Source organism: Amblyomma mixtum, chromosome 2 (assembly GCF_055824585.1).
Source record: "Amblyomma mixtum isolate Tamu chromosome 2, ASM5582458v1, whole genome shotgun sequence".
Lineage (NCBI taxonomy): Eukaryota > Metazoa > Arthropoda > Arachnida > Ixodida > Ixodidae > Amblyomma > Amblyomma mixtum.
The window spans coordinates 31977506-32000847 of NC_143013.1; the positions used below are offsets into that span (position 1 = coordinate 31977506).

The 23342-nt window shown below is 44.8% G+C and overlaps 1 protein-coding gene across 1 annotated transcript; it reads right to left on the reverse strand.

Moving 5' to 3' along the window:
* Positions 1–94: 94 nt before the first annotated feature.
* alpha-Man-Ia (alpha-Mannosidase class I a) lies at positions 95–21905 on the reverse strand. The gene is made up of 10 exons (XM_089571016.1): positions 20983–21905; positions 15555–15773; positions 13471–13551; positions 12136–12230; positions 10902–11119; positions 9973–10088; positions 8514–8622; positions 6289–6408; positions 5690–5862; positions 95–2932 (listed from the first exon to the last, which is right to left on the reverse strand). Exons 1-10 carry the CDS (start codon positions 21520–21522, stop codon positions 2693–2695), a joined length of 1911 nt encoding a protein of 636 aa, XP_089427142.1. The 5' UTR covers positions 21523–21905; the 3' UTR covers positions 95–2692.
* Positions 21906–23342: the final 1437 nt, after the last annotated feature.

A 23342-nucleotide genomic window follows, 5' to 3' on the forward strand; every position in this document is an offset into this window, starting at 1 on the left:
TGAGTGTCTAGAAGTGGCACTACCTTGTGACTCCACAAATCTTGACCTCAAAAAGCAGCAGGACTTTAGAGGTAAAACGTCGCTATGCTATGCATTAAGTGTAAAGCTATCGAGCAATACAGCAAGAGGTAACAGCATATGCTAGTTATGCCCCAATGTAGCAGACTACAATCTTCCACAAACTCAAAGAAAAAGGAAATTTTAATAAAATGATAACCAAGCTCATCAAAGAAAAGCTCTAACACACAGCAAACAGATGCTACATCACAATCGTGATAATAAACTGTACTATGCCCTTCAGATCTATCTACAAGTAATTATAAACTGTCTCTTTACAATACTATACTAGGTGCCTCCTTTCATCCATTTCGAGTGTGTGATGCAACATATTTGCATTTGCAGAAACTTGTTTCTTTTTTTACTCAACAGCTTCAATAAAGTTTTCATTATTACTGCCTGGGTACAGGTCACATTCAAGCCATTTATGCCTAAGAGAACATCGATGACTTCACTAATATTCTTCAGCATCACTGACAGCTACTCCCATTCATCAAAAAACTATGTGCTCAATCTTCGTCTACGTGTGATGTGTCATGAATGCACCGAGTGAGCAAATTACCAGCAACTTTTGTGAGTCACCTACCTAAAAGCCACGTCGTCCAATAAGCACTTGAAATAAAATACAAACAGTGCACACTTCTAAATAGACACTGTGAGCCTCCCAGTGTGATACCACCAGTACAGACGAACAAGAAAAGCATAGTGATGCCCTTTTCACTGGTGAACTGCCCACCGCAGTCACTTCGTTCAAAACGTCAATGCACCTTAGTGCGTGTGTTCAGTGAAAGTACACAACAAACCACACTGTGGCAGCATAAATTCACTGTTGAAGCCACCAGTGCACAGGTAAACACAGCATAGCGCAAGAGTTTTGTACAAAGAGGCGTGAACACAGTTCAGCTTAATAAAAGACGAATCTGCAGTCTCGTAGTTCTCGGGTGAGTAACACTTGACATCGGAGTATGAATCTTTTTAGAAAAAAAAAAAAATTGAGTCATTCGTATCTCCGATTCTGGTAAACAGACTTCAACACCACATCACACACTGCTCTCAATAGGCACACAACTGTTATGCGGTGTCAGGAAAAAGTGTAGGAGGATCACTAATACTTGCTACTGCATGCTGAGATAGTGCAACAGTGCGCTTGGGTGATTTGATCGCTACGGTGGTCAAAGTGCTACAAGAATGCACCCTGCTGCCCCAATCGTGTGAGTCTCACTCTAATTAGAGCGTAACCACAGATGGCACAAACGCTTCGTTGATCATGTCTCCTAGGCTTGGCTAAAGTTAAAAGATTACTACTGCATTACGGTCATCCCTCCGCAATCCCAGTGCGAGAAGGTGGCACAAGTTTGGTGAAAGCTGCACAGCTCTCATTCTCTCCCTTGGTATTAAATCGTGTTACTGAGTACCACACGTAGCATTTATCAGCCATCATAATTTGAGGTGTGAGATAAAAAGACCACCAAGTCTTGCAAGCAAGAAAAAGAATACTGACGGAAGTAGAAAAAAGATGTGGTTCCTAGAACTGCCACTCGTAAAAGAACAGGCTGTTGATGGCTCCAGGCTGCCATTGGCTTCTCTCACGCAATGCTGATGACAAAGCAACAAAGAGAACAAAAGTGACAATGGGCGAAGAGAGACAAAAGATCTGAACATATGGCAGAAAAAATGTATAGAAAATGGGGTTCAGTTGCAGCTACTACTTTCCTAAGCACATGTGATGTTCACTTCCCTCAGCCTATGTTGATACAGTAGTAGCAGCCTGGGCCAGCAGGTTGTAAGTATATAAGCAGAGCTCACAATCTTTGCCCCCTCTAGGCAAAAGCCAGAGCACTTACCTCTCAACGCTACAGTGGTGTAATTGCACTAATTAATGCTTAAACACCTGCTTATTGCAGCGCATGCAATTGTGGGAAAAAAAAAAGAGAAATCACAAGACTTCTGCAAATCGCCTGCTACCAACCAGACAGGCAAGAAGTAAAAACCAAAACTTTCACACCTCTCCACCCTGTCCACACAATCCTATCCTCTCGTATTATATTAACTAAACGGCTCTGAAGTTCTCAGTCGTAAATGGAAAAATAAAACAACATGGGAACCTGCGGAGATATCACTGGGAATGTCACAGCACCACGGCAGTGAGCCGGCGACGCGCCACGGAGAGCGCACACAGGTCGGCTGTGTGTCACATACGTCACCATCAAAGAAAAAAAAATTAAAAAGAAAAAGAAATGAGGGTCCCCCGAAGTAACAAACAGTGTTCATTGCAACTCTCCCAAGTAGAAGACGACGATGACCTCTCGGCGGCACATCGGCCAGGTGCACTAGTCAGGACATGCTCAACATGATGACCGCTGCACCCGCACTGGAGGTCTGCTCATGGCAGTGTCCTCCTCCCATTTCTTCTAGCTCGGCCTACTCACTCTCACTAGTCCTCGTGCAGTCACTGCAGCGTTGCACAAAAGCCGACACTTCTCAGCTATTTGCATTCTGGTCAGTCACTAGATGCTCGTCCCATTCAAAACGACGGCATGCTCCGGATGGTGGTAGGCCTATGTGCTCCGCTCGCAGGGGCCGCACTGGAGTGAGAAGGGGCCGCTGCGGAGCGATGAGGAGTCGACACGCCCGATCACCTGATGCTGGGTTTGTAAGAAGGGTTTCGGTTCTTAACGGGCAACGGATGAGCTTCCGTGTTGAGAACCCACTGGTCGAGTGGCAGCACCGAGTCATCGGAGAAGAGAAGGTAGAGGTACTTGAGCGTCTCCGCGAGGAAGAAGCTTTGCTGGACATCATCCTTGGGCCCATCTGTCTGGTAGACATTCTTTAGGCCAGTGTAGCCGCCCTCGACCCGACAGTGCTTTTCCAGGGCCTGGCAACGAGCGAGCAAATTCTCATTCTCACTGCATGGCCCCCACCAATGCAAAAACAGCTGCACCCAAAACTATATTAGGTCATGATGTGTACTGCATCACCTTTGAAATGAAAGTTTTGCTGGCGAGCATGAAGAATGGCAGGATCTTATATAAGCAGAGGCATGAAAAATACTGACAGCAATAAAAATATGCACAAGCTACCAAGACAAAAGCCAATTCATTTATATTAGTACAGCAGATGAACTTGAAGGTTGAAGAGACCAAGAAAATGTGCCCGTCTTATCGAAGTTCACCTCAACAAGATTGCCTCAAAAAAAGGCTATGTGAGCATTGAGCATTACAGGTGTGTCCAAAAAATTTGTTACAAGAAAGCACAGAATAAAAATTGGAGGTGACACTTAAGCTTCACCTTATGGGTATGACACAACAGCTTTAGTGAGTTCACACCCATATGTGCAGAAGTGGTCATTCTCGACTTTATATTCATAGGATAGGATAACTTTATTTGGCTCTAGCACAAGTGCTTTTTTTTTTATGTGGTCAGATGAGTCCATCCGCAACGGTCGGTTGCCCCTATTCCAGGGCTCCGCTGGATGCTGCCGTCAGCTGAGCTCGCCGTATCAAACCGATCTGGTCATCGCGGCAGTCGCTGGAGAGCAGACCCTCCCATTGCTCCACACTGGGGTTTTGTATAACTGGGACGATGTCGACTTTCTGACATGCCCATGTGATGTGATACAGTGTAGGTTTTTCATGGCACCACGGACAATTGTGTGCGTAAAGTGTGGGGTGAATTTTACTTAGTGTGTTTAGATTTGGATATGACCCCGTTTGCAGTTGTCTCCATGTGACAGCCTCTTCTTTGTTTAAAGATTTGTGCGGTGGTGGGTACCGCATCCTGCTGCCTTTGTAGTTGTTGAGTATGGCCGAGTATTCCTGAGGTACTGGCAGGGATTCCTCAAGGTCGTTGACGTTGGATGCTCGGTAGTTAGTATATCCTCGAGCTATCCTGTCTGCCTCTTGGTTTCCTGCCACCCCCGTGTGCCCCGGTACCCAGATGATCTTATGTTTGATCGGCTTGTGTGGTTTTGCATGTGTTTGTTGCGTCTTGCAGTCTACAGAGCGGAGTATGCGGAGCGCTCTGTGACCGACTCTGCCGCAAAGATAGTTGCGGCAGGCTGCTTGTGAATCAGTAAGAATTGTCAGTGACCGCCCAGTCGATCCCTGGGAATCCTCACACCACTCCTGGCGCAGTAGCGCAGCAGTTAAGTGATAGCCTTACTATGGCAGGTGCAACCATCGGCGGGGCTTATGCTACCAAGCTTGCTCCGCCTGGGCAACTTCTCGCGACCAATCAACAGCCACCTGCTACGGTGGGCAGGTTGTGATGACGCCACAAGGTCATGTGACCTAGGTTGCCCATTTAGGCTGCCTCTCCGGGGATTTTTCGTTAACAATGCCGACGACACGTGATTTTCTGCACAATGGGAGCCTTAACGCTGTTACGTCCTTTCAGCAAGAGGGCAGTTACAAACAGAGCATTCATGGCACTATGCACGAGGTGAGCTGAAGAGTGAGGGCATTACAAACTCACATTACACTGCCTGAAAACAGGTTTGTTCTAGTCCGCTGTTTCTTTCACTGGAACTTTTTCCCTCCCTTCCGCAGTGACCACTACACGCATTTTTTTTTGTGTGTGTATGACTTTTGCCATCCCTCCAGCTCCATGAGCCCCAAAGGTGCCCAGTTTGGTAGCTGTGTGTCTCTCTCATGCTGCTGGCAGTGTAGCTGTTAACTCTACGAGCAGATGCACCACGGGCCTGCCGCAGGCGAGCATGCGGCATTGTTATCTGGCTATCTCTGTGTTGCAAGAATGAGTGTTGCGATGTCACCTCAGTTGAAAATTCGGTGCTTAAATTTTAAGCCCTAAACCAACGAGAGGACATGGTCGCGTCAATGAGCCTTTTGCCTGCTGGAGGCAACATGTGGTATGCAACGCACACGCGATGCTGAGATATGGTCTTGTCAGGTCTCTGCACAGAGTGCAGGCAGGCACGCAAAGGTGCCCTGCCTTTTCTAAAGAGGCAAGAAAGCGTGCTCCTAGAAGGTAACTTCCCTGCACTTTTGAGTGAAGGTGAGCGGAAGCTATCCCATGGGGTGTGCACTCTCTTGTGTAGATGATTTTTATCATTTTTTTTTTCTCAGCAGAGCCAAGCATGAGTGCCATTGCGTGGGATTGCTGTGGTTTGTGGTCACCACGATAGTTCATGCTAGCCAAAGCACATGCAAAACAGTCCATCTTAAACAGATTTTTTTTACACTATTCTTATGACAAACCAACAAATGGTCTTGCATTGTTTATTTTATCCAAGAATTTATGTTAACTGAGCCCGTCTTAATGGGAGTTTTATAAAAAGGAGAACAGGGGGGAGGGGGGGCAAATGGGCAGCGTCTCATCTAAATTATACAGGGAAAAAATTCCCTTGGGCTTGGGTGAGACAAAGGGGCTTTATTTTTTCCCCATACAATTTCTACCTCAGTACGTAAATTAAAAACACGTGTTCTACAAATAAGCAACAAGAGTGCCTCCCGGTGTTCAAAAAGCCTGCTTGTTCACTGCAATTAAGCGCACATCCACCGCGACAAAACACTATTGCCTGTAATGAGAATGCAAGGGGCCTTTTCTGCGCATTAAAATAGGGAAGAGAGGAAACTGAGTGATGCAAGCACGCGTATGACAGCCAAGGACCCACCTGTGCCGCTTCCCATCCCCAGTCCCGGTACTTTTGGTCCTTGGTCAGCCTCCACAGGTAGAAGTACGACTCGATCACTTCGGGCCGCAGAATGTAGTACTTCTCGTTCTGCTTGGTGGCTCGAGCCTCCAGTTGCTCCGTGAATCGGAAGGATTCTGGACCTAGCTTGGTTGCTGTTTGAGAAAGAGGAAATGTGCCCTCGCTTTCATGGTGTCACTGGAAGGTAATGGTGCTGGCAAAACTGACGTATACGGAACTTTCAAACAAAGTTCTAGATGAAAACCTTGCATTTAGAAGAGAAAAGAAAAAAAAACGGCACTACACTACAATATCCAACAGTTGGAAAACTGCACTGATGCGGCCTTACTCCCACCCACTCAAGGAAAGAAGGAAAGTGTTTGCTTCTTTTTTTTTTTCTCCATACTACTTCTCATTAGCAATGTAAAATATGGCATTCCGAAATTCCTACAGCACTCGCAAAATTTTTGCGAAACAAAGCTGAGCACAAGCATACATCAACTAGTGCTAGTGCTAGTGTTTCCAATGGGAGTAAAGACCAGACCAAGTTCCCTTCGAAGGTTAGAAAGTGGCAAACTTACGTGTCCTGTCATACGATTCGTGACAGGTGTTGGTAAGGTTCTTCGCTATGTCCATGAAGTGTTCTTTTGAAACAGACGGGTCATCCGAAAGCACCCACGACATGAGGGCGTAGAAACCACCTGAAGAAGGCATGAAAAATCAAAGGTACTCAGATGATGAACCAAGCCTGTCCTTGCAATCAGTAAAACCATCTTCTTATGAAATCAGCCCTTAGCTTGACAGAAAATATCAAGCAAAATACACTCCCAGGATTTTCACTCTGTCCAGGGTCAAAGAAGTGATAGAAGCAAGGTTTCCCTTTCTAATAAGAGCTGACAGCCTACAGCACTAGGCTACAGCAGATTGTCTAAAGCTGCCAGTGGAATGCTTTAAATGGTCAGCCACCGATATGAGATCATGACCGGCCCTATTATATCTTTTCTTTTCCAACAACAACTTCATGAGGCGCAGTCTATGCTAAACAGCACCAATGTTGGCATAATGTCATAACCAACAACAACTCTCATGTCCTCCTGCTGGGCCAAAGGCAATGTCATCCTGAAGGGTCCCGGTCATGACAGATATGCAGGCTACACAGTGGGTTCTCTTAACAATATGCCTCTGCTGCCATTTAAACCCGGTAGATTTGATAGTACACATGTTTATGGAAAGAGCTGTAGTACACCTATCACTACCATTTTTTAGCCCAGGAGGTAGGCAAAATCTTGGCAAACAGTCAGCACGGCAAAAACATTTTTTTCAGACAATGGAGCAGTTGTCAGTTCACGCCTCTCCCAATTCTCACATACACAAAATTGGCCCATTCTGGCATTTGATTCTAGATGACACGGCGGAGGCCACAACTAGAGATGTAAAATTTTAAGAAAATTTGAATGGCATGAAAAAAATGTTTTTTTCAGGGGTTTTTTTCATGAAAAAGTAAAAATTTTGCAAAACGTGACAAAAACAGATTTATCTGCAACAGCACAACGATCAATAATACTGCTCCGAAGTTCAGTTGAATATGCAGTTATAGATGTCCTATTGTGAAATGAACTTCTTGTTCTATTGCACCGAGAAGATAATTTGCACTTCAGGCGAATATGGAGATATAAATATCATATTTGTGAAATGCACTTCTTGTTCTATTGCACCGAGAAGATAATAATTTGCACTTCAGGCGAATATGGAGATATAAATATCATATTTGTGAAATGCACTTCTTGTTCTATTGCACCGAGAAAAGGAACATGAAAACTGATCTATAAGTCACTCCATATCGGACTCATAGTCACTGTTGCTGGATGTGGCACTACGCGCAGCAGCATGGATTGAAGCTGTGTTCACAGCTAGGTTCGACTGCACATACACAAGCTTTTGAACGCGTTCCCCTGAAAGCCTGTTGCGAATCCTTGTATGGACGTTTCCAAAACGGGACCAGTTTCGTTCGCAGCTGGCAGATAATGGTGGTATCTGCAGCAGTCGGCAAGCCAGACGAGTTAGCGGCTGGTTGGTGCAAAGGCCTTGCCACCAGGTAGATGGGGCCACGTGCTTCGCTGAAGACCCCTGTCCTGGACCAAATTCCTGTGGATGTCCTGTACTCGGCTAGGTTGGCAATCAAGAAGCTAGGCTTGCATTTGGCTAAAACCGCTTACGTGCACAGCAGCCTACGTTATTTATGCCGCGTGTGTAGCTCTGTAGAACTTGCAACCATTTTGTTCTACTTCAGCCGTGAGTTCAAGTATTAGTGTGTTTTTAAGTCAAGCCTGGATCTTATATGTGACTTGGCCTTCAACCCGCGCACTCGCAGCACGAACGTTTTAAAACCACTACCTGGCACCGGCGATGACGACTGCTCTCCAATCGTTCAACGATGCACGCTGTAATGGTTTTCAAATCATAAACAAAAACCTAAACTAAAAGCAAGCAATCATAAAACCTTGAAATTGCACTGTGAAATTTTCGATGTTTCTTTTCATTTTTTCTCGTCTAAAAAAAAAACAAAAAAAAAACGTTTTTTCTTAAAATTGCAGTGTTTTTTTCAGGCCTTCACATCTCTAGCCACAACCAGCAACTGAAGGACAGATACCAAATACAGGAAAGGAGCAGCTGCAGCACTCCAAGGTTCTTTTAAGGATCTAATCCATGCAACACATTTGAACAGACAGAGGACCATCCATGCAGCATGAATCCCCCTCCTGGGCAAACCTTTCCCCAAATGATGAAAGCAAAGACTAGTGCACACCAGCAAAGCAGGCCAGATGGTCCATCTTCGACTCGATCCGGTCGTATTTAATTTCAGCCAGGTACAGGAAACCGCTCCGAGACTGCAGCAGCATCCTTGACTCGATAGCCTGGGCATAGCACAAAAAACACAAGGGCAGAGCAAATTCAGCCATTGAGCTATACTTGAGTAAAGAGTGGGCCAGTGGATTAACGCAGTGCACATAGAGAACGACTGTGCATGATTACCACTTTGGCTCCATGTAGCACAGCACTGATATGAGTCAACTGAATGAAACAGTTTGCACATACCAAAAGCAAAACAGCACCCCCTAATTAAACCTTGAATGCTTCTACACGGGCCTATCAGCCAACGTGAAAAAGACAGAGCAAGCTTTATTTAGAAGTTAATGGCGAAGAGAATGACACTCTCATTGGTACTGTATAGACAAGATCTCCCGGTTGAACGTGAGCATGATGTGCGCAACAAGCAACAAAAAAAGCATCCTCCCTCTGCTTGATACTGATGAGTCTTACGCTCAGGACACGCACATCTGCCCCATTGAAGCTGAAAAATTATATGACAGAATTGTCCTCCGTAAACAAAAAAACAGACCGAGTGTGAGTTTTGTTCCCTGATGGCTAGGTATTCGAGTTTTAGTAGGGTGTCTTAGAGAATCGAAAGTGAACTGGTTTCTTTTTCTTTTTTTACCTCACAGCTTTCACCTCACTTCAGCTTAACATTCCGTAAAAAGTTAACACATGGTAACAAAAGTCAACAATCAACAAAAGCAAAAAATCATCTCAAGCCACACAAAAAACAGGTGCATTCATAATTATGCACCATAACACTACCGCAAGCTGCCTGACAAGGATGAAAGGAAAGAAGAGCACAAAAAGATGGTGAAAGCGATTTGTCAGAAGAGGCACATGGTTACGCTATCCCAGACTACAGTAGCACCTCAATACAAACAACTGAGACAACACACTGTTTCAGAACACACGACTATTCATGAGGATGCTAGTATTTTTGTAAGCTAGTCAGTAAGTTGGAAGCCAGTGCGAACAGCCTGACACAAATGAGGTGACATACACAGGAAGAATGTTGAGTTCATGGGGGTTCACCGTCCTCTAGCGACTCAGGCTATGAGGGACGTCGTAGTGAAGGGCTCCGAAAATTTCGACCACCTGGCGATCTTTAACGTGCACTGACATCGCATAGTACAAGGACCTCAACTTCGCCCCCATCGAAATTCGACTGCCGCAGCCGGGATTGAACCCATAAAGAATGAGTTGTGCATGGCTAACCAGTGTGTCACTTCAACAAACTGTAACAACCAAGATCATGCCAACAAGCTGGGACAAATACCACGCCACCCCTTCGTGGCACACATGACATAAATTAAAACAAAACTTCACTGCTGTTACCATCGGATGCAGACTTTTACACATAAGTGCAACAAATAAATGACAGTGCAAACCTTGACAGCATCCAAGAGGAGACGCTTGGCCTGCACATCTTCGCCATCCGACTGGATCCATGCCTTGAGCAGGTACTCATAAAAGCTGTCCCCTAGGGCGCCCATGGACATGTGGTCTGTGCAAGGTGATGGCCAGACAATCAGTTCCTTCCACACACACTACAGCATGTCATTCAATGTCGAATGCCTTAAGATCCTTCACGGTTAAACACAAGAGATTTGGCACATAGTTCTCATCATAAATCTAAATCCAAACTGTAGCCCAATTTGTGCTGCATCATGACAAGGAAACTGGAGAAGGTAATGCACGCATCATACCACAAAAATTATGTCAATGCGTCAATTCTAGGGCTATCGTAAAGGCAGTGCTCACTATAAGAATGCAGGACATCCAATCCAAGAAAAACAATTCAACAGTCCTGTTTTTATGCACTACATGATGCCATGCGCTACGTCTTCGGAGAAGGGTTAGAGCAACTTTTCCAGTCACATTTTAAAAATAGCCGTATTTTTACTTTACAAAGCCTTTCCTAAAGAAATGTTCAAGGCAAACACTTGAACACAGAAAGCAGCCTGCTGTTAACAGTTTTCATTTCAGCAAACTGGCATAAGAGTGGATACAAAAATTATCTTAATGTAGCAACATGCCCAAGAATACCTCATGCCATTGTTAGGTAATCTCTTACTGAGCATTACACGACTACATTCTCTCTGTGGCTCTACTGTTTAACATGTCAACTTTCTCAATCACAGACTGCTTGTTGTAAACCCTAAAAGAGAACCTGTTTTCCAGCATAAATTTGCAGCCAGGGCATGGCCAGGTTTAGAACACCGCTGTGATGCTTCCTTTTGGTGTCATTCAGTTCACGCCAAGAAATACGTGGAATTTTGCCTCTGACCAGTCAAAAAAGACGAGAAGGGAGACTCACGCTGTCCCCAGCGCCCCGTCTTGGGGTTGATGTAATTTGGGTAGAGGCCCTTGGGCTTGTCCAGGTCAGCCAGCACCTGTCGAACGCGGTCCACCTTCTCCCGGTAGACGGGGTTGCCCGTGATGTCGCTCAGGTAGGCAAACTCCAAGTGCATGGTGCCCAGCTCAGCCAGGATGGAGCCACCACTTGAGGCCCACGCATAGTTCTTGCTCACTCCCCTGAAGCAGGACAGCACGTGAGAAGCTTTAGAGAAGCCGCAGCATTTAAAGTAGTACCACATTCATACTTGAGAAAGCTCAAGTGCAGTCTAATAAAACTGCGGCACATCTTTCGAAAGGTGCCGAGAAAACCTGCATGTCTTGGCTTCCATTCCTCCCTTTTCAAAATGCAGGAAAAAAAGTGTGCAGATGTACAACCAATCAGAAAAATGGCAAGATTCAATAATGATAACAGGCTGTAGAGTGAAACAGGCTGGTACAAGCTATTAGAGCGTGGTCAGTCCCAAAATAAAGTGGGTAAAGAAAATGCGGGGGGCTCAGGCATGCAATGATTTAAGTGCTTGGGGAACAAGATGCTCACCAAGGAACCTAAACGGTTCCATGAAACCCAATCTAAGAGTCCTAACACTAGATGTACAGTCTTTGTCAAAAGAAACCAGGCTGCATGGTTTGCTTCTAGCTCGTACAGTAGAGCCCTTGCAGCTTCCCTGAATCTGAAATGGTCGTTAAAGGTAAGGACTGGGGGTCTTCTTACCTTCCAACAGGTTTTGATCTTTAGGAAAGCCACAAGGGCTTCACTATGCAAGCTAGAAGCAAACCATGCAGCCTGGTTAATTTTGACAAAGACGGTACGATGTGCCTTCCCAGTAAACCTGTTCCATAAAGTACTCTGGAGTGAAAATTACAGCACTCAACTGCATAATGAATGCCTCCCTCCTTTTTTCTTGGACAGTTTATGAAAATTTGAAGGTACATTTATTTTGTAAGGTAATATAAACAACAAGCAAAATAACAAGTGCATTCAGTATGCAAGTAAATATAGCACAAGTGGTTGTAGTCTGGACAATCTTCTTTCCATCTTTCCCATCCACTTAAATCCTCAGAGAAAAGAAGCCATAAAGCACATTTTGGAAAAATTTCTATCTCGCAACACCTGAGGCTTATTGCCTCTGCTTAAAATTTATAGCCTGCTTCAAGGCACAGCAGCAAACCAAGTGTGGCAAAACGAAACTTACGTTTTGATGTTGATGAGGGCGTGAGGAATACCCTTCGGAGTGTTGAAAGCTGGAAGCAAGAGGCGAGCAATCTCCTCCGCCTTCTCTTTGAACATCTGCGGCAGGCACAAAAAATGAAGTGCTGTAGCCTTAGGGAGCACAACATCTGAGCACACATGGTAAGCTCACATTCAGCATGGTAAAAATATTATACAGTCAAGCCCACTTATAACAATATTCAAGTGCCATGGAAATACCATTGTTATAACCAATAATTGTTATAACAGGGTTGTGCCGAAAAAAATTAAAAAATGACAAACTTCAGAGCATTTATTGACAGTAAATACCCGAAGGGGTTTGATTGTTCTAATGCCCGTAAAAGCTCGTTAATTTGAACTTCAGGAAACCGGAATAATGTTCACCGTTCACCGATGACCAAAACACCGCCATCGCTACGCCACCGAGAGCTTCGCACAACTCCACGTCACAGGAATCAAGCCGGCTTTCCGGAAGTGATTCTTATGGGGAATTCAAGAAGCATGCAGAACCAAGGGTGCAGTGACAGCTGACAAGAGAAAAAAAACGCGCTGGCTGCATGCACGTACACTGCACCGACTGATTGGGGGTATGCATGGCGTGCGTAGCCAATACAGCAATGCAGCAGCTCTCCTGACGCGATGACGCCTGCCTCTTTTGCTTTTGTGGCGTTGCTGCGCCAGCTTAGTCCATTGGTCGGCCCCACACGTGCGCGCTTTTATGTTGTAAGCATGGTTTTGCTGGTGTGGTTGTAGCATTTCTTTCTTTTTTTGTCTATAATGGTTGACACTCAATTACCAGATTTAATTGTTATAACCAATAATGTGCCTTGACAGCATTGCTATAAGCAGTTTATTTTACCATAGAACACAAGGCAAAGCTGATGATGCCATGACTGACCATTGTTATATCCGATATATTGTTATAACCAGTATTGTTATAAGTGGACTTGACTGTATGTACACATTTTAATGTACATTGGACGCATGCACAAAAAACAAGAAAGCATACAAAAGCTAGGTAAAGAAGTACCCTCATGTACCTCTTTATCCCTAGGTAAAAAAGTACCCTAGAGTATATATTGCATAGCACACAAAAATGACACAGTAAGACGCTGTACACGAATTTACATACAAGAATGGGTGCCGCTGCATTTTAGAACCCCCCAAGTTACCAACAGGCCCCATGACATCAGCATCATGCATGAAAAACCTAAACGAACACTTTGTTGTGCTTTGCAACTGTAGCTTTTTGATTCACTGATATGACTGGCAAGTAGAATTCGAGAAGCTGAAATCAGAAAAATAATGTGGTACTTACAGAGTCTCCAGTCAGGGCGTAACATGACAACAGGCCACCAACAAACCGGATGTTGGTTTCAAAGACCGAGATGTCGGAACTCTGCAAAGAGGGATGACATGCCGCCGTTAAAGGGCAGCTCTGGATGACTTTTGTGCATTTTGAGCAGAATATTTCTTGGGACTTCTCTTAGCTTATGAGAACAGTTTTACAAAACAATGAGCGAGACAATTATAAAAAAGCAAAAACGAGGAAATAGAAACCAAAACTTTGTTTTCGCCAACAAAATGACTGAATAATGAGGTGTGTACAAGTGATAACTTCAATCATTATTTATCTTAAATGAACAAAAACAAGCTTGAAATTTTTTCCTCCAGTGAACACGAGTGAATATCAAAGCGTGTGTAGCTTGTGACCTCATACACACAATGTTGCCCATATTAAAACTTCATTTGCACTGAAACAGAACACCGCCCAGCAGAAAACTTTTGCACAACATATCAGAAGGCTCAGGAGAACTTGCCAGAGAAGTTTTAGTAAAATGCACTGATGAGAAAAACCTCGGACTTTCCCTTTAAGGCCATATACACCGTGCGCGAGACTTAATCTAACGGCTGCCCACACAAACTTGCACGGTCTGAATTTACACAGAAGCAGCGGGCACACCATACACATACTTAAATCACAAGTGACAAGAAACAGCTGCACCCCTGAAGTACTAATGAGCCGTGTCAGCCGTCTCCTATTTAAATGCGGCTTTGCGCTATGCAAAAAAAAAAAAAAGAACCAAACACTATGGAATGCTTCTTTCAAAGTAAGGGTAGTAAAAGAAGAAAGCTTGTTTACTACGTGTGAAACTGGTGTTTTCTCAAAAGAAAGGTCTTGGGCAAAAGAAAATATATAAAAATAATTTAATGACTATGAAATTTGTAGCTGGTCTGAAGTCGAACACAACAGCTGTAGCTTCATTCGAAAAATGACACGAGCATACAAGGACAAAAGGCATGTGTGCATGCTGATAATTAGCAAAGAAAGTTCTCTGGGCAGATGGAGAACTCTTATGGAAATGGGCTTGGAGAAATTTTACTGTTGCCAAGTGCAGAAGATTCGCTCATCCAATAGGCTGAAAACAGCCCTAAAGAGGGGGATGTGAAAATGATTATTCTCAATTCAAAGAATCGTTGAAAGCAAGAAGTTATGATACCTAAATATATCTCGGAACAGAAACAAACATTTTACATTCACCAATGCATTGCAGAGAAAGTTGACATAGTAAGCTGATGACAAGCCTTGAAGAACGTGGGCTTGCCTAGCAAAATTCTTTTGTGCTATTTGTTTTTTTTTTTCCATAACATTAGAGATATGCTACAAAAGCTAGTACACAAGAGCAGTGAACCCTTTGCTCACAAGCTGATGTGATTTTAATGTATTGCCTGGGTCAAATCTGATATGGTGGACACACAACGTATATTTCAAGATACCACACTTCTTTTGCCATGAGCACGAAGAATTTGCACACATCAGAACTGGGTGCACATTATGAAAAAGCGGGCATGGCACAGTGATTAAAAGATTCAGTTTGACAAAACAGTGAAACCATTCTTATGGGCAGCTGTTCTATTGCACATATTATACTCTTTCACTGTTAGCCAAGAAAGACTAACATAGCAAATGTTGGACGAAAAAAATGAGCATGCCAATAAAAATTGCTTGAAATGTTAAAGAAAAAAATACGCTATGTACGGCGTCTGCACGCATAAAGATATATTTTTGACATGCCCGTCATCTTTTCAGACTGAGTTTTATCCATTATTTTTCACAAATGAAGCTGTGGGCTTCAGCTTGTTTAAACTTCAAAATACTCTGAAAAGAGCTGAGGCTGTTGAATAGTGCTATTAAATTTGAAGGCAAATCAGAAAGAGAGTTTCTGTAATCAAAAGGCTAGAATGTCCCTATGGATGATTCAGTGTTCACCGCTAATGCAAAACTCTTCCCTTTTCATTAAAGCTTGTTTACTGCCCACACAGCAACCCATGTGGAAAACAAATAGACTCTGCAGGTTCGGTGCCGATTTTGACACCAAAATTGAAAGTAACAACACAGACCACATCATTTAGGCTGAGGTTTTCGGCCACCCAATTTCTTGCTCGTTGAAATTCCTCAGCCATGCCCATGAGGTAGAGGGTGTCCATGCCGTCCACAATCGTCGCCCCCATGGCCGTCTTGCCAAAGATGCCTGCCGAGTGTCCTTTCTTGGACACGGGCCGCAACTCGTTCTCTCCCCAGGCATAGCGCTCATAGTTGTCCCATGCATGCTTCATCATCTGGACAAGAAAAAGAAATGCTGCTATTTCATATTATCAAATCAAGGAGCACACACAGATAATGCAGTCAGCTTAGCACCACCTAGCACTGAAAAAGAAACAAGGCATGCTCAGTATCATTGCTCCACCTGTATTAAAGCTCTCACGGTTTTGTGTCTCTGTGCCTCAATTGTATAATGTTTGCAGTTTTTAGCCACCGCAGTGACTCAGTGGTTATGATGCTCGACTGCTGACCCAAAAAACATCGGTTCTATCCAAGCCGCAGCAGTCCCATTTCGATGGGAGGCAAAATGATAGAGGCACATGTACTGTGCGATGTCAGTGCAAGTTAAAGAGCCCTCTGTGGTCAAATTTATCTGAAACCCTCCACTACGGCATACCTTATAGCCTGAGCCACTTTGGGATGTTAAGCCCCATACACCATTAGGTTTGCAGTTTTCACTTTTCAGACTGCAATTTTTATGCAATCCCGCAATTTTTTCTTGCAAAATTCTGGCAGCTCTGTGCAAAGACAGATGCTATGTTTCTCCACAAGCTTCAATTCAATTTCACAAAGCTTGCTCACTGAAAACTGCCGAATACAACACTTAATACTTACAGTAGGTCTCAGAAAAAGAAACTGGTTTATCGGCAAGTGCTGCAAAGCATTATGTTCACTACAAGGGCCACATAAAGGCTAGCAGAAGCATAAAGTTATAGAGAGTGAATCACAACGTGAGTCAAATCAGCTTCAGTGCAAAACAAACAAAAACTGAACAGCAATACCTGAGAATGCATGAAATGTTGATAATTCAACCCCAGTGACATTTAAGTTGTACATTTTTAAGTTTACATACCATGCCAGTTATACTGCACAAAAAGAGAACGACGATTCAACCTATAGCACCATAAACACCGAAGAGCTAAAGCAGCCATGCACTAAAGAAGCCATGCATAGAACATCCATACTTTTCTACAGAAAAGCTGTAAAGCATAAGTTTCACCGAATTTACATCAACGACCAATTTTACATCTGTTGAGGCAAGCAAGCATCATTGCTCCCCCAAAGCTGCAATGGTGTCTGCAATTTCTAGACCTAGACTTCATAAAATACGTTTATTTCATGCAAAAATAAGGGCACAACTATAAATTTAAGTAATTCTTGGTTCAACCACTGTCATCTTGCAGAAGCATTTTAGTACGAGCTGCACACTGCCGTAGTTTTGCAATAACTTTCCTCAGGCAATAAACTTTGCGAAGAATTCAAGAAGGCACATGCCTATATATTCTGATTACACTGCACATGGTGCAAATTCCTAGACGCGTGTTTCTAATGCAATGAAGTTCTTTATAACCTTGTACAGTCATTAACCGTGAAGAAGTCCCAGCTCTCAACATCTTGCGCACTTCCTTCCTTCCTTCAATGGCGAAGCAGGCCAATTAAGCTCAATGAAGAGCATCAAGCTCAATCAGAAGGATTGCCGTGTGGCCTCAAGAATTGGCGGACCTTAAGTATGTGTAGCACAGTGCTGTAAATGGCAAGTGTGCCAGAAAACAAGGGCCAAAAGAAAAGGTTAATACTAGGGATTTTGTAGTCTCCCATTTCCAATCAAAACACAGGCTGTACATGTGCTTAATTCATTTAAGAACAAGGCTAACAACAATACATAGCTTGCATAAAAAAGATAGCTGTTAGATGAAAGAAATCACTTATCAAATTACTAACAAGTCTGAGTGATCAATATTTTTGGCAGCTTTTTCAGCGTAAATGCAAGAAGTTCCAAGGCACAGGACCTTGCAATGTGCTAACGTAGTCTAACAACAAATGGTGTTCGTAAATTATTTCTTCGTCAAGCTGCAGTCAATGGCCTGTTATCCATGTGCTCTAAAGCAGCTTGAGAACTTGAAGTATTAAAACATTTAATATAGTGCAAATTACCACAACCAGGACATTCAGCATTTATAACTTAGCACATAGGTCAACTAACCAAAGGACAGCTGTGTTGCATGAGACAAAATGGTACGTATTAATCATGAAAGTGCACAGAAATTTGAAGGCAACGGTTGCAGAATGTTGTGGCCGGAAGGAATAACCAAATTTCTCTTAAAATGCTTACATAGAGGGTGCACAATGTTTGTTTGGTCTTGAAAGAGCTTGATGTAGAAGTTCAGTTCAGTTCAGTTCAGTTTTATTCCCCTTTTCAGGGGGTGTTACATAAGGGGTGGGAATACACTTGAAGTAACCTCTCTAAAGGCGCCGTAGTGGTATGCATGGCCATTAATAATTAGGAATGTGATCTAACTGCAGGGAAGTCTATTGCGTGCTGAACCCAACCCCCCCCCCCTTTTTTTTGCCGATCTGAAGATTACATATTCCAAATACCTACGCAAATAAACGAGAACATAAAAAAAGCAAATAAGTACAAATATTTCTTGAAAAAATCAAATGACAAACCACAGCTCATGAGTGCCTCTAGTGACGCGCCTTCAGTGTTGTTTAGACGGAGTCCAACTCAAACCAAATCTCTGCCTGAGAATATCATGCATATCACATGTAAGATGCAGAGTACTGCATAGAAGTGAAAGTGCCACTTTAAAGGCCAGATAGACAGGATGATATATAAATCAGCATGTTTTTACCATGTCATTACACAAAGCTTCACAAAGAAAAAAAAATTTAGGAAAACAAAAGGTGGAGAAAAAATTATTATGCTTCACAATGCTTAAATTATACTTCATTTTGACAACAGACTGCACAATTAATGCACAAATTCCAAGACAACTAATGACATCTGTACAAAAGAAGCACATAATGGATTAGACATTTCTATGAAGCACAATGATCAGCCTTCAAACTGCTTGCTTCTAATTGCCTCAATCATTTCATCTATCGCTATCAGAAAAAGTCTTATATGACTGCTGCACGGACAGATATTAGTGTGGGCTTAAAAATAAATAAGAAAAAAATGCCCTGCCCGCACCGTGCTGCACGGACAGCAAGAGCACAAAAAAAAAAAACCAAAAGTGCCATGTTGTAAAGAGCACCTAATAACCTCACTTCCATCAGTTTTGGTCGTGTACTTCGCCTAGCATATTTAAGAAACAAAGTTATTTAAATGGCCTTTGATTTTCCTGGAACAAACCATCAGTCCCTTGAAAAGGGTGGCATGGAGGCAAGATAACCGTTGGAACTCCTTCGCAAGATTACGACTCCGTGCAACTAACAACCTTCTGTTTCTCTGATAATCTAGCCAAGCTGTCTGGCATAGATCAGTGCACGGAGGAACTTTGCAGTAGGAAGCAGGTGTTTTCACAGCTTCATACGAAGCAACGTGGCTGTGTACACAGCAGCTGTCTCCACAGGCTCCCCTCCTCCTCCTGCAGCTGCAGTTTAGCTTTTCCACTACAACCCAAAAATGCACACGTGTCGAGCACATCAGACACATAACAATGAGGTGTCCCGGCCTCTAGTAAAGCACGCCAGGCACGTGGCTATTGGGCAAGACTTTAAAAAATTAAGTGAATAAATGAACAAGAGAGGAGCAATAAAGCTCTGCATTAACACCTAGCAGCAGTGGACTTGGGGGTCTCGGAATAAATATTTTGCTCTCTCTCTTTCAAGACCAATGCTAACAAGCAAGAGAAACTTCCACTGTCAAGACAAGCTAACCAAACAAAAACTCCTGTTTAATAAGCTTCAGAGCAGAAAAAAAAAAAGAATTGCAAGAAAACTGCCTCAAACAAGGATCAATAACAGCGACACATTTCCAAAAAAAATCCTCGACATTTTGATCTAAACAGCAGGTAAACAAAGTCTCATTAGTTTTGTCTGAGATGGCCACGTAAGAGGTTCCCCGAGCAATAAGACAGCACAGACTGGCACGAAAATTTGACATCAAGAGCATTACCACCTACTGCAGTGCCTGAAACTTTATTAAATGCTGCTTTCTTGTTTTCGTGCTGTCTTCATGCTTCCATGTAAGTCAGTGCGACTCTCTCTTCCCACCCGAATCGTATGACTGCTTTGTGGTAGGCTCTGTACCATAGTTGATGGCATGATGAAACTCATTACAATGATTTCCCACATCTGCTGTTACTGGAAGATTCACAGGCGTTTCAAAAGTCATGCCTGTGCTAAGCTGTGGATCTACATTGCCTCACATTTAGTGCTGTCTGCTCTTGACCTTTTCTCAGCATGAAGTGCAACATACTCCATCGTGCTAGGCTGTTGGCTGCTCTCGATATTTTCTGTATGATGTGCGACATTCTATCATTCATGTATATTTTACACTGCCGTGCTGTGAATATCCCGGAGTTAAACATAGAAGTTGGAACTTTGCAACACTAAAGTATGCTGGTCAAGCAGTTAACAGATACCATTCTGAGTTAAGCTTAGCAAAGCAACATCAAAGAAGCCCATTTAAGTCATATAAATACAAGTATACGTGTGCAAGCAATAATGTAACGTTTACAAAATACAGAGCTGAAGTTGCTGCCCAGAACCAACAAGCCTGTGAAGAGACAAGGATCTATCAAAATAAAATGCTACGCCTCAAGACAAACTGCCTTCTCAAATTAGTCTGTGTGATTGAAAACAGTATTGTTCAGGAGCAGTAGTACAGAGCATAGCCATGATGAGCATCTGCATTTTGTGCTCAGACATTTTTTCCTTCTGACACTTCACTATTTGCAGCCATTCTTCACTATAACCAGATTTAAAAAAACACAAACAAATGAAAAATGCACAAAATAAAGTGCCACACAATAAATGTAGCTCTGAAAGGTTGCTTGTCGGAGGAGTCCAATACATACACCATCTATTTCTTGAATTCGCGTAAGCACCTGTTTATACTTGATTTGTCATCAGCGTACTTCAATACCAAGAAGCGTCACTGATGTCAGGATTATAATGCTTTAAAGAAGCAAAGGCAATAGGATACGCGAGCAACGTAAGCATTTGAAAGTACTTGAGCAAAATGCAAAACAAAAAGCCAGACTACATCAGTCGTTCAGCTGGCTTCTTTCCCAGAAAGGAAGGGCACACGGCTAAGCGATGTTGAAATTCCTGATAACAGCATTAGCAGATTAGGACAAGATGCACGGGTCGGCGATGCACCGCCCGGCAGCTCACATGGCGCGAAGCGCTATGTTCACTGCCAATGAATGCCGGGTGGTCGTGGACGAGAGAGAACTCGTCACTGACTCGTCCAAAGCACCAAACCGCACTCACCTCTCGAATTTTTTCTCTCCTTCTGAGATTCTCCGCATCTCTCTGGGCATCGGGTGCATGCGAAACCTGCGGCTTCGCGTCAGCGGCGGGTCCACCCGGACTCTCCTGGTGTAGCGGTCGGGCGACTGTCGAGGGTCGCTTGGACGACGACTCAGGCCTGGCTTCGTCAGGTTTGGCCACCTGCATGGGAAGGCCTTGGCCGAGGTCCTGGATAATCTTCTCCTGGAGCTTGTTTCGGTCCTCGGCCTTGTGCGGGTCTTCTTCGTCCGCGGCGATGCCGTTGTGACGGGGCACGTTGTCGTCAATCGCTTGCGGCGGCGGCAGGAGGAGATCTGGCCCAGCGTTTTTTATGTGGCGATAGGCGTTGGATGCCCGGAGTTCAGGCAAGTAAAACACGGCCCCGATGCAAACCATCAGGAAGGTGGCCAGCACCAACACGACAATGTATTTCTCCCGCACTCGCAGCGTCTTACGAGCTGATCCGCCGGGCGCCCCGCTGATATACTTGAAATATGTCGGAAGAACACCGGCAGATGCCATGATCGGGCCTTCCTTGATGGCTGGGAACCGCCGCCACTCGCCCGCGACGGGACTTCGCCCTGCTGCCGATGATGAGGAACTCCTACTCAATCGCCTCTCATCTCATGACGTAGCCCCGAAGCCGTACGCCAGCTGCGGCATCCAGCAAAAGCGGAAGCAGCGACAGTGGCTGCTGCGACTAATGGACTAGACCGAGGTTTCTAAACTGGGCTCGGGACGCGCAGCTGATCGCGACAGTGCGCTATTGCTAAACGTCCCCATTCCACTCAACATAAACGATAAAGGCACCAATTCGCGACTAGCCAGACGTAGCCATCAGCTCTCAGGTGCATGCTTGGCCTAGATTAGAGGAATAAGTATTCCAACTGAAAGAAACAGCCTTGATGCCATGGAGGAAAAAAAACTAGGAGAGAGTGCGCTCAGCCTCTGCAAGCCATCCTCCTCTGACGCCGCTGCCGAGGGCCCTTTTGCGCACTGACTCTTGGGAAATAGGCCCTCCTCCACAGTTACTAGACTGCCAACCAGCGGTGTTTTTTAGTAAACGTCCGTGCTCCGATGTAGCGCAGAAGCGCAGCGCCTGTGTTGCAGCTTTGGCGGAATGCGTACCGAGCTCGCGAGGTTGTCTGAAGGCTCCGCGTCTCAACACTTCTGTTGATTACACTCGAGTTTTTGGGTGCACTGTAGAAACCTGCAGGTAAACTTTTCATCAAAGGGCGCGGCTGCGACCTCGTCACTGTTCAACTGTGGTTCATGAAGAGAATGGAGAGGAATTCCTTTCGTCGTTATACACACATACGGAGCGTTTATTTCTGCGCATGCTATAAGCGGAGAACTCGAGAGTAGGCGAAGAAACGAGCCTCTAAAAAAGGGCGCAGCGGCTTCCAGAGCGCTCACGGCGGACGGACGTGTTGAACGAGCGCTCCGGCGCGCTGCGCAAGATTCTATTTCTCGGGCAGGCGGACTTCGGCCCGCCCATGGGCCCGCCGTTCTCCGCTATTCTCAAGGCACAAGTCGCGCCGAATACGCTAGCGCACATACGCGGTTCCGACGTGAAATGCAGCAGTGAAGTATTTCTCTCTCTCACTGTCGAGAGAGAGTGCCGGCGGCTTTACGTCTGCCCCTGCGCGGGGTCTCCCGGCCACTGCGCACAATCACTTACAAAAAGCAAACTGTATGCACATAGTCGCGCGCACGAAGCGTCCTGTCTCGGACTAATCGCGCGCTCGGCACACTGCACTAGCGGCCGGGGTGGGGCGCCCGGCCGCGTATACCGTCCGAGGTAGCACCCACGAAGCGTTCGTGTCACGCGTGCACTACCTGGCGAAGAGCGAGCGGGAAGTCAAGCCCGCCTGCTCGATGAACGCACAGAGGCTCACCATTATTCTGTCACGGGTGCGCGCACTGCCGCGCGGCCACAGGAGCTCTTCGAGATTGTCCGGGATGTTTCCCAGCGCCCTGCAGGCCGCGAGAATCTCGCGACGCGGCACTGCAGAAGCGGCACAGCGAAGGAGCATGTGCTCAAATGTCTCCACTGCGCCGCAGTCAGCGCACGCGTCGCTCGGGGACGGTGGCCGCTGCGGCGAGCGAGCAGTTTGCGCTCACCACGGAGCCGTCAGTGAACACAAGCACATGGTCGCGCAGTTGCTCGTACAGCGAAAGAGCGAAACCGAAACCGAAATCCGGCTAAGAGCTACCACTGCCTTGTCACGTGAGGGCCTATTTCCCATAATTCTTTCCATTATATTTTTTATGACTAGGCTTCAAGATTGTGACGTCATGCTCCCTCCTAGTTTTCTTCCTCCATGCTTGATGCCAACCAA

Coding starts and splice junctions, on each gene's coding strand:
- alpha-Man-Ia (XM_089571016.1), bottom strand. CDS start 21,522: ATGGCATCTGCCGGTGTTCTTCCGACATATTTCAAGTATATCAGCGGG. Junction 10,089..10,901: donor GACGGGGCGCTGGGGACAGC/GTGAGTCTCCCT, acceptor CACCTTGCACAG/ACCACATGTCCATGGGCGCC. Junction 2,933..5,689: donor GGGGATGGGAAGCGGCACAG/GTGGGTCCTTGG, acceptor GCTCGTTGCCAG/GCCCTGGAAAAGCACTGTCG.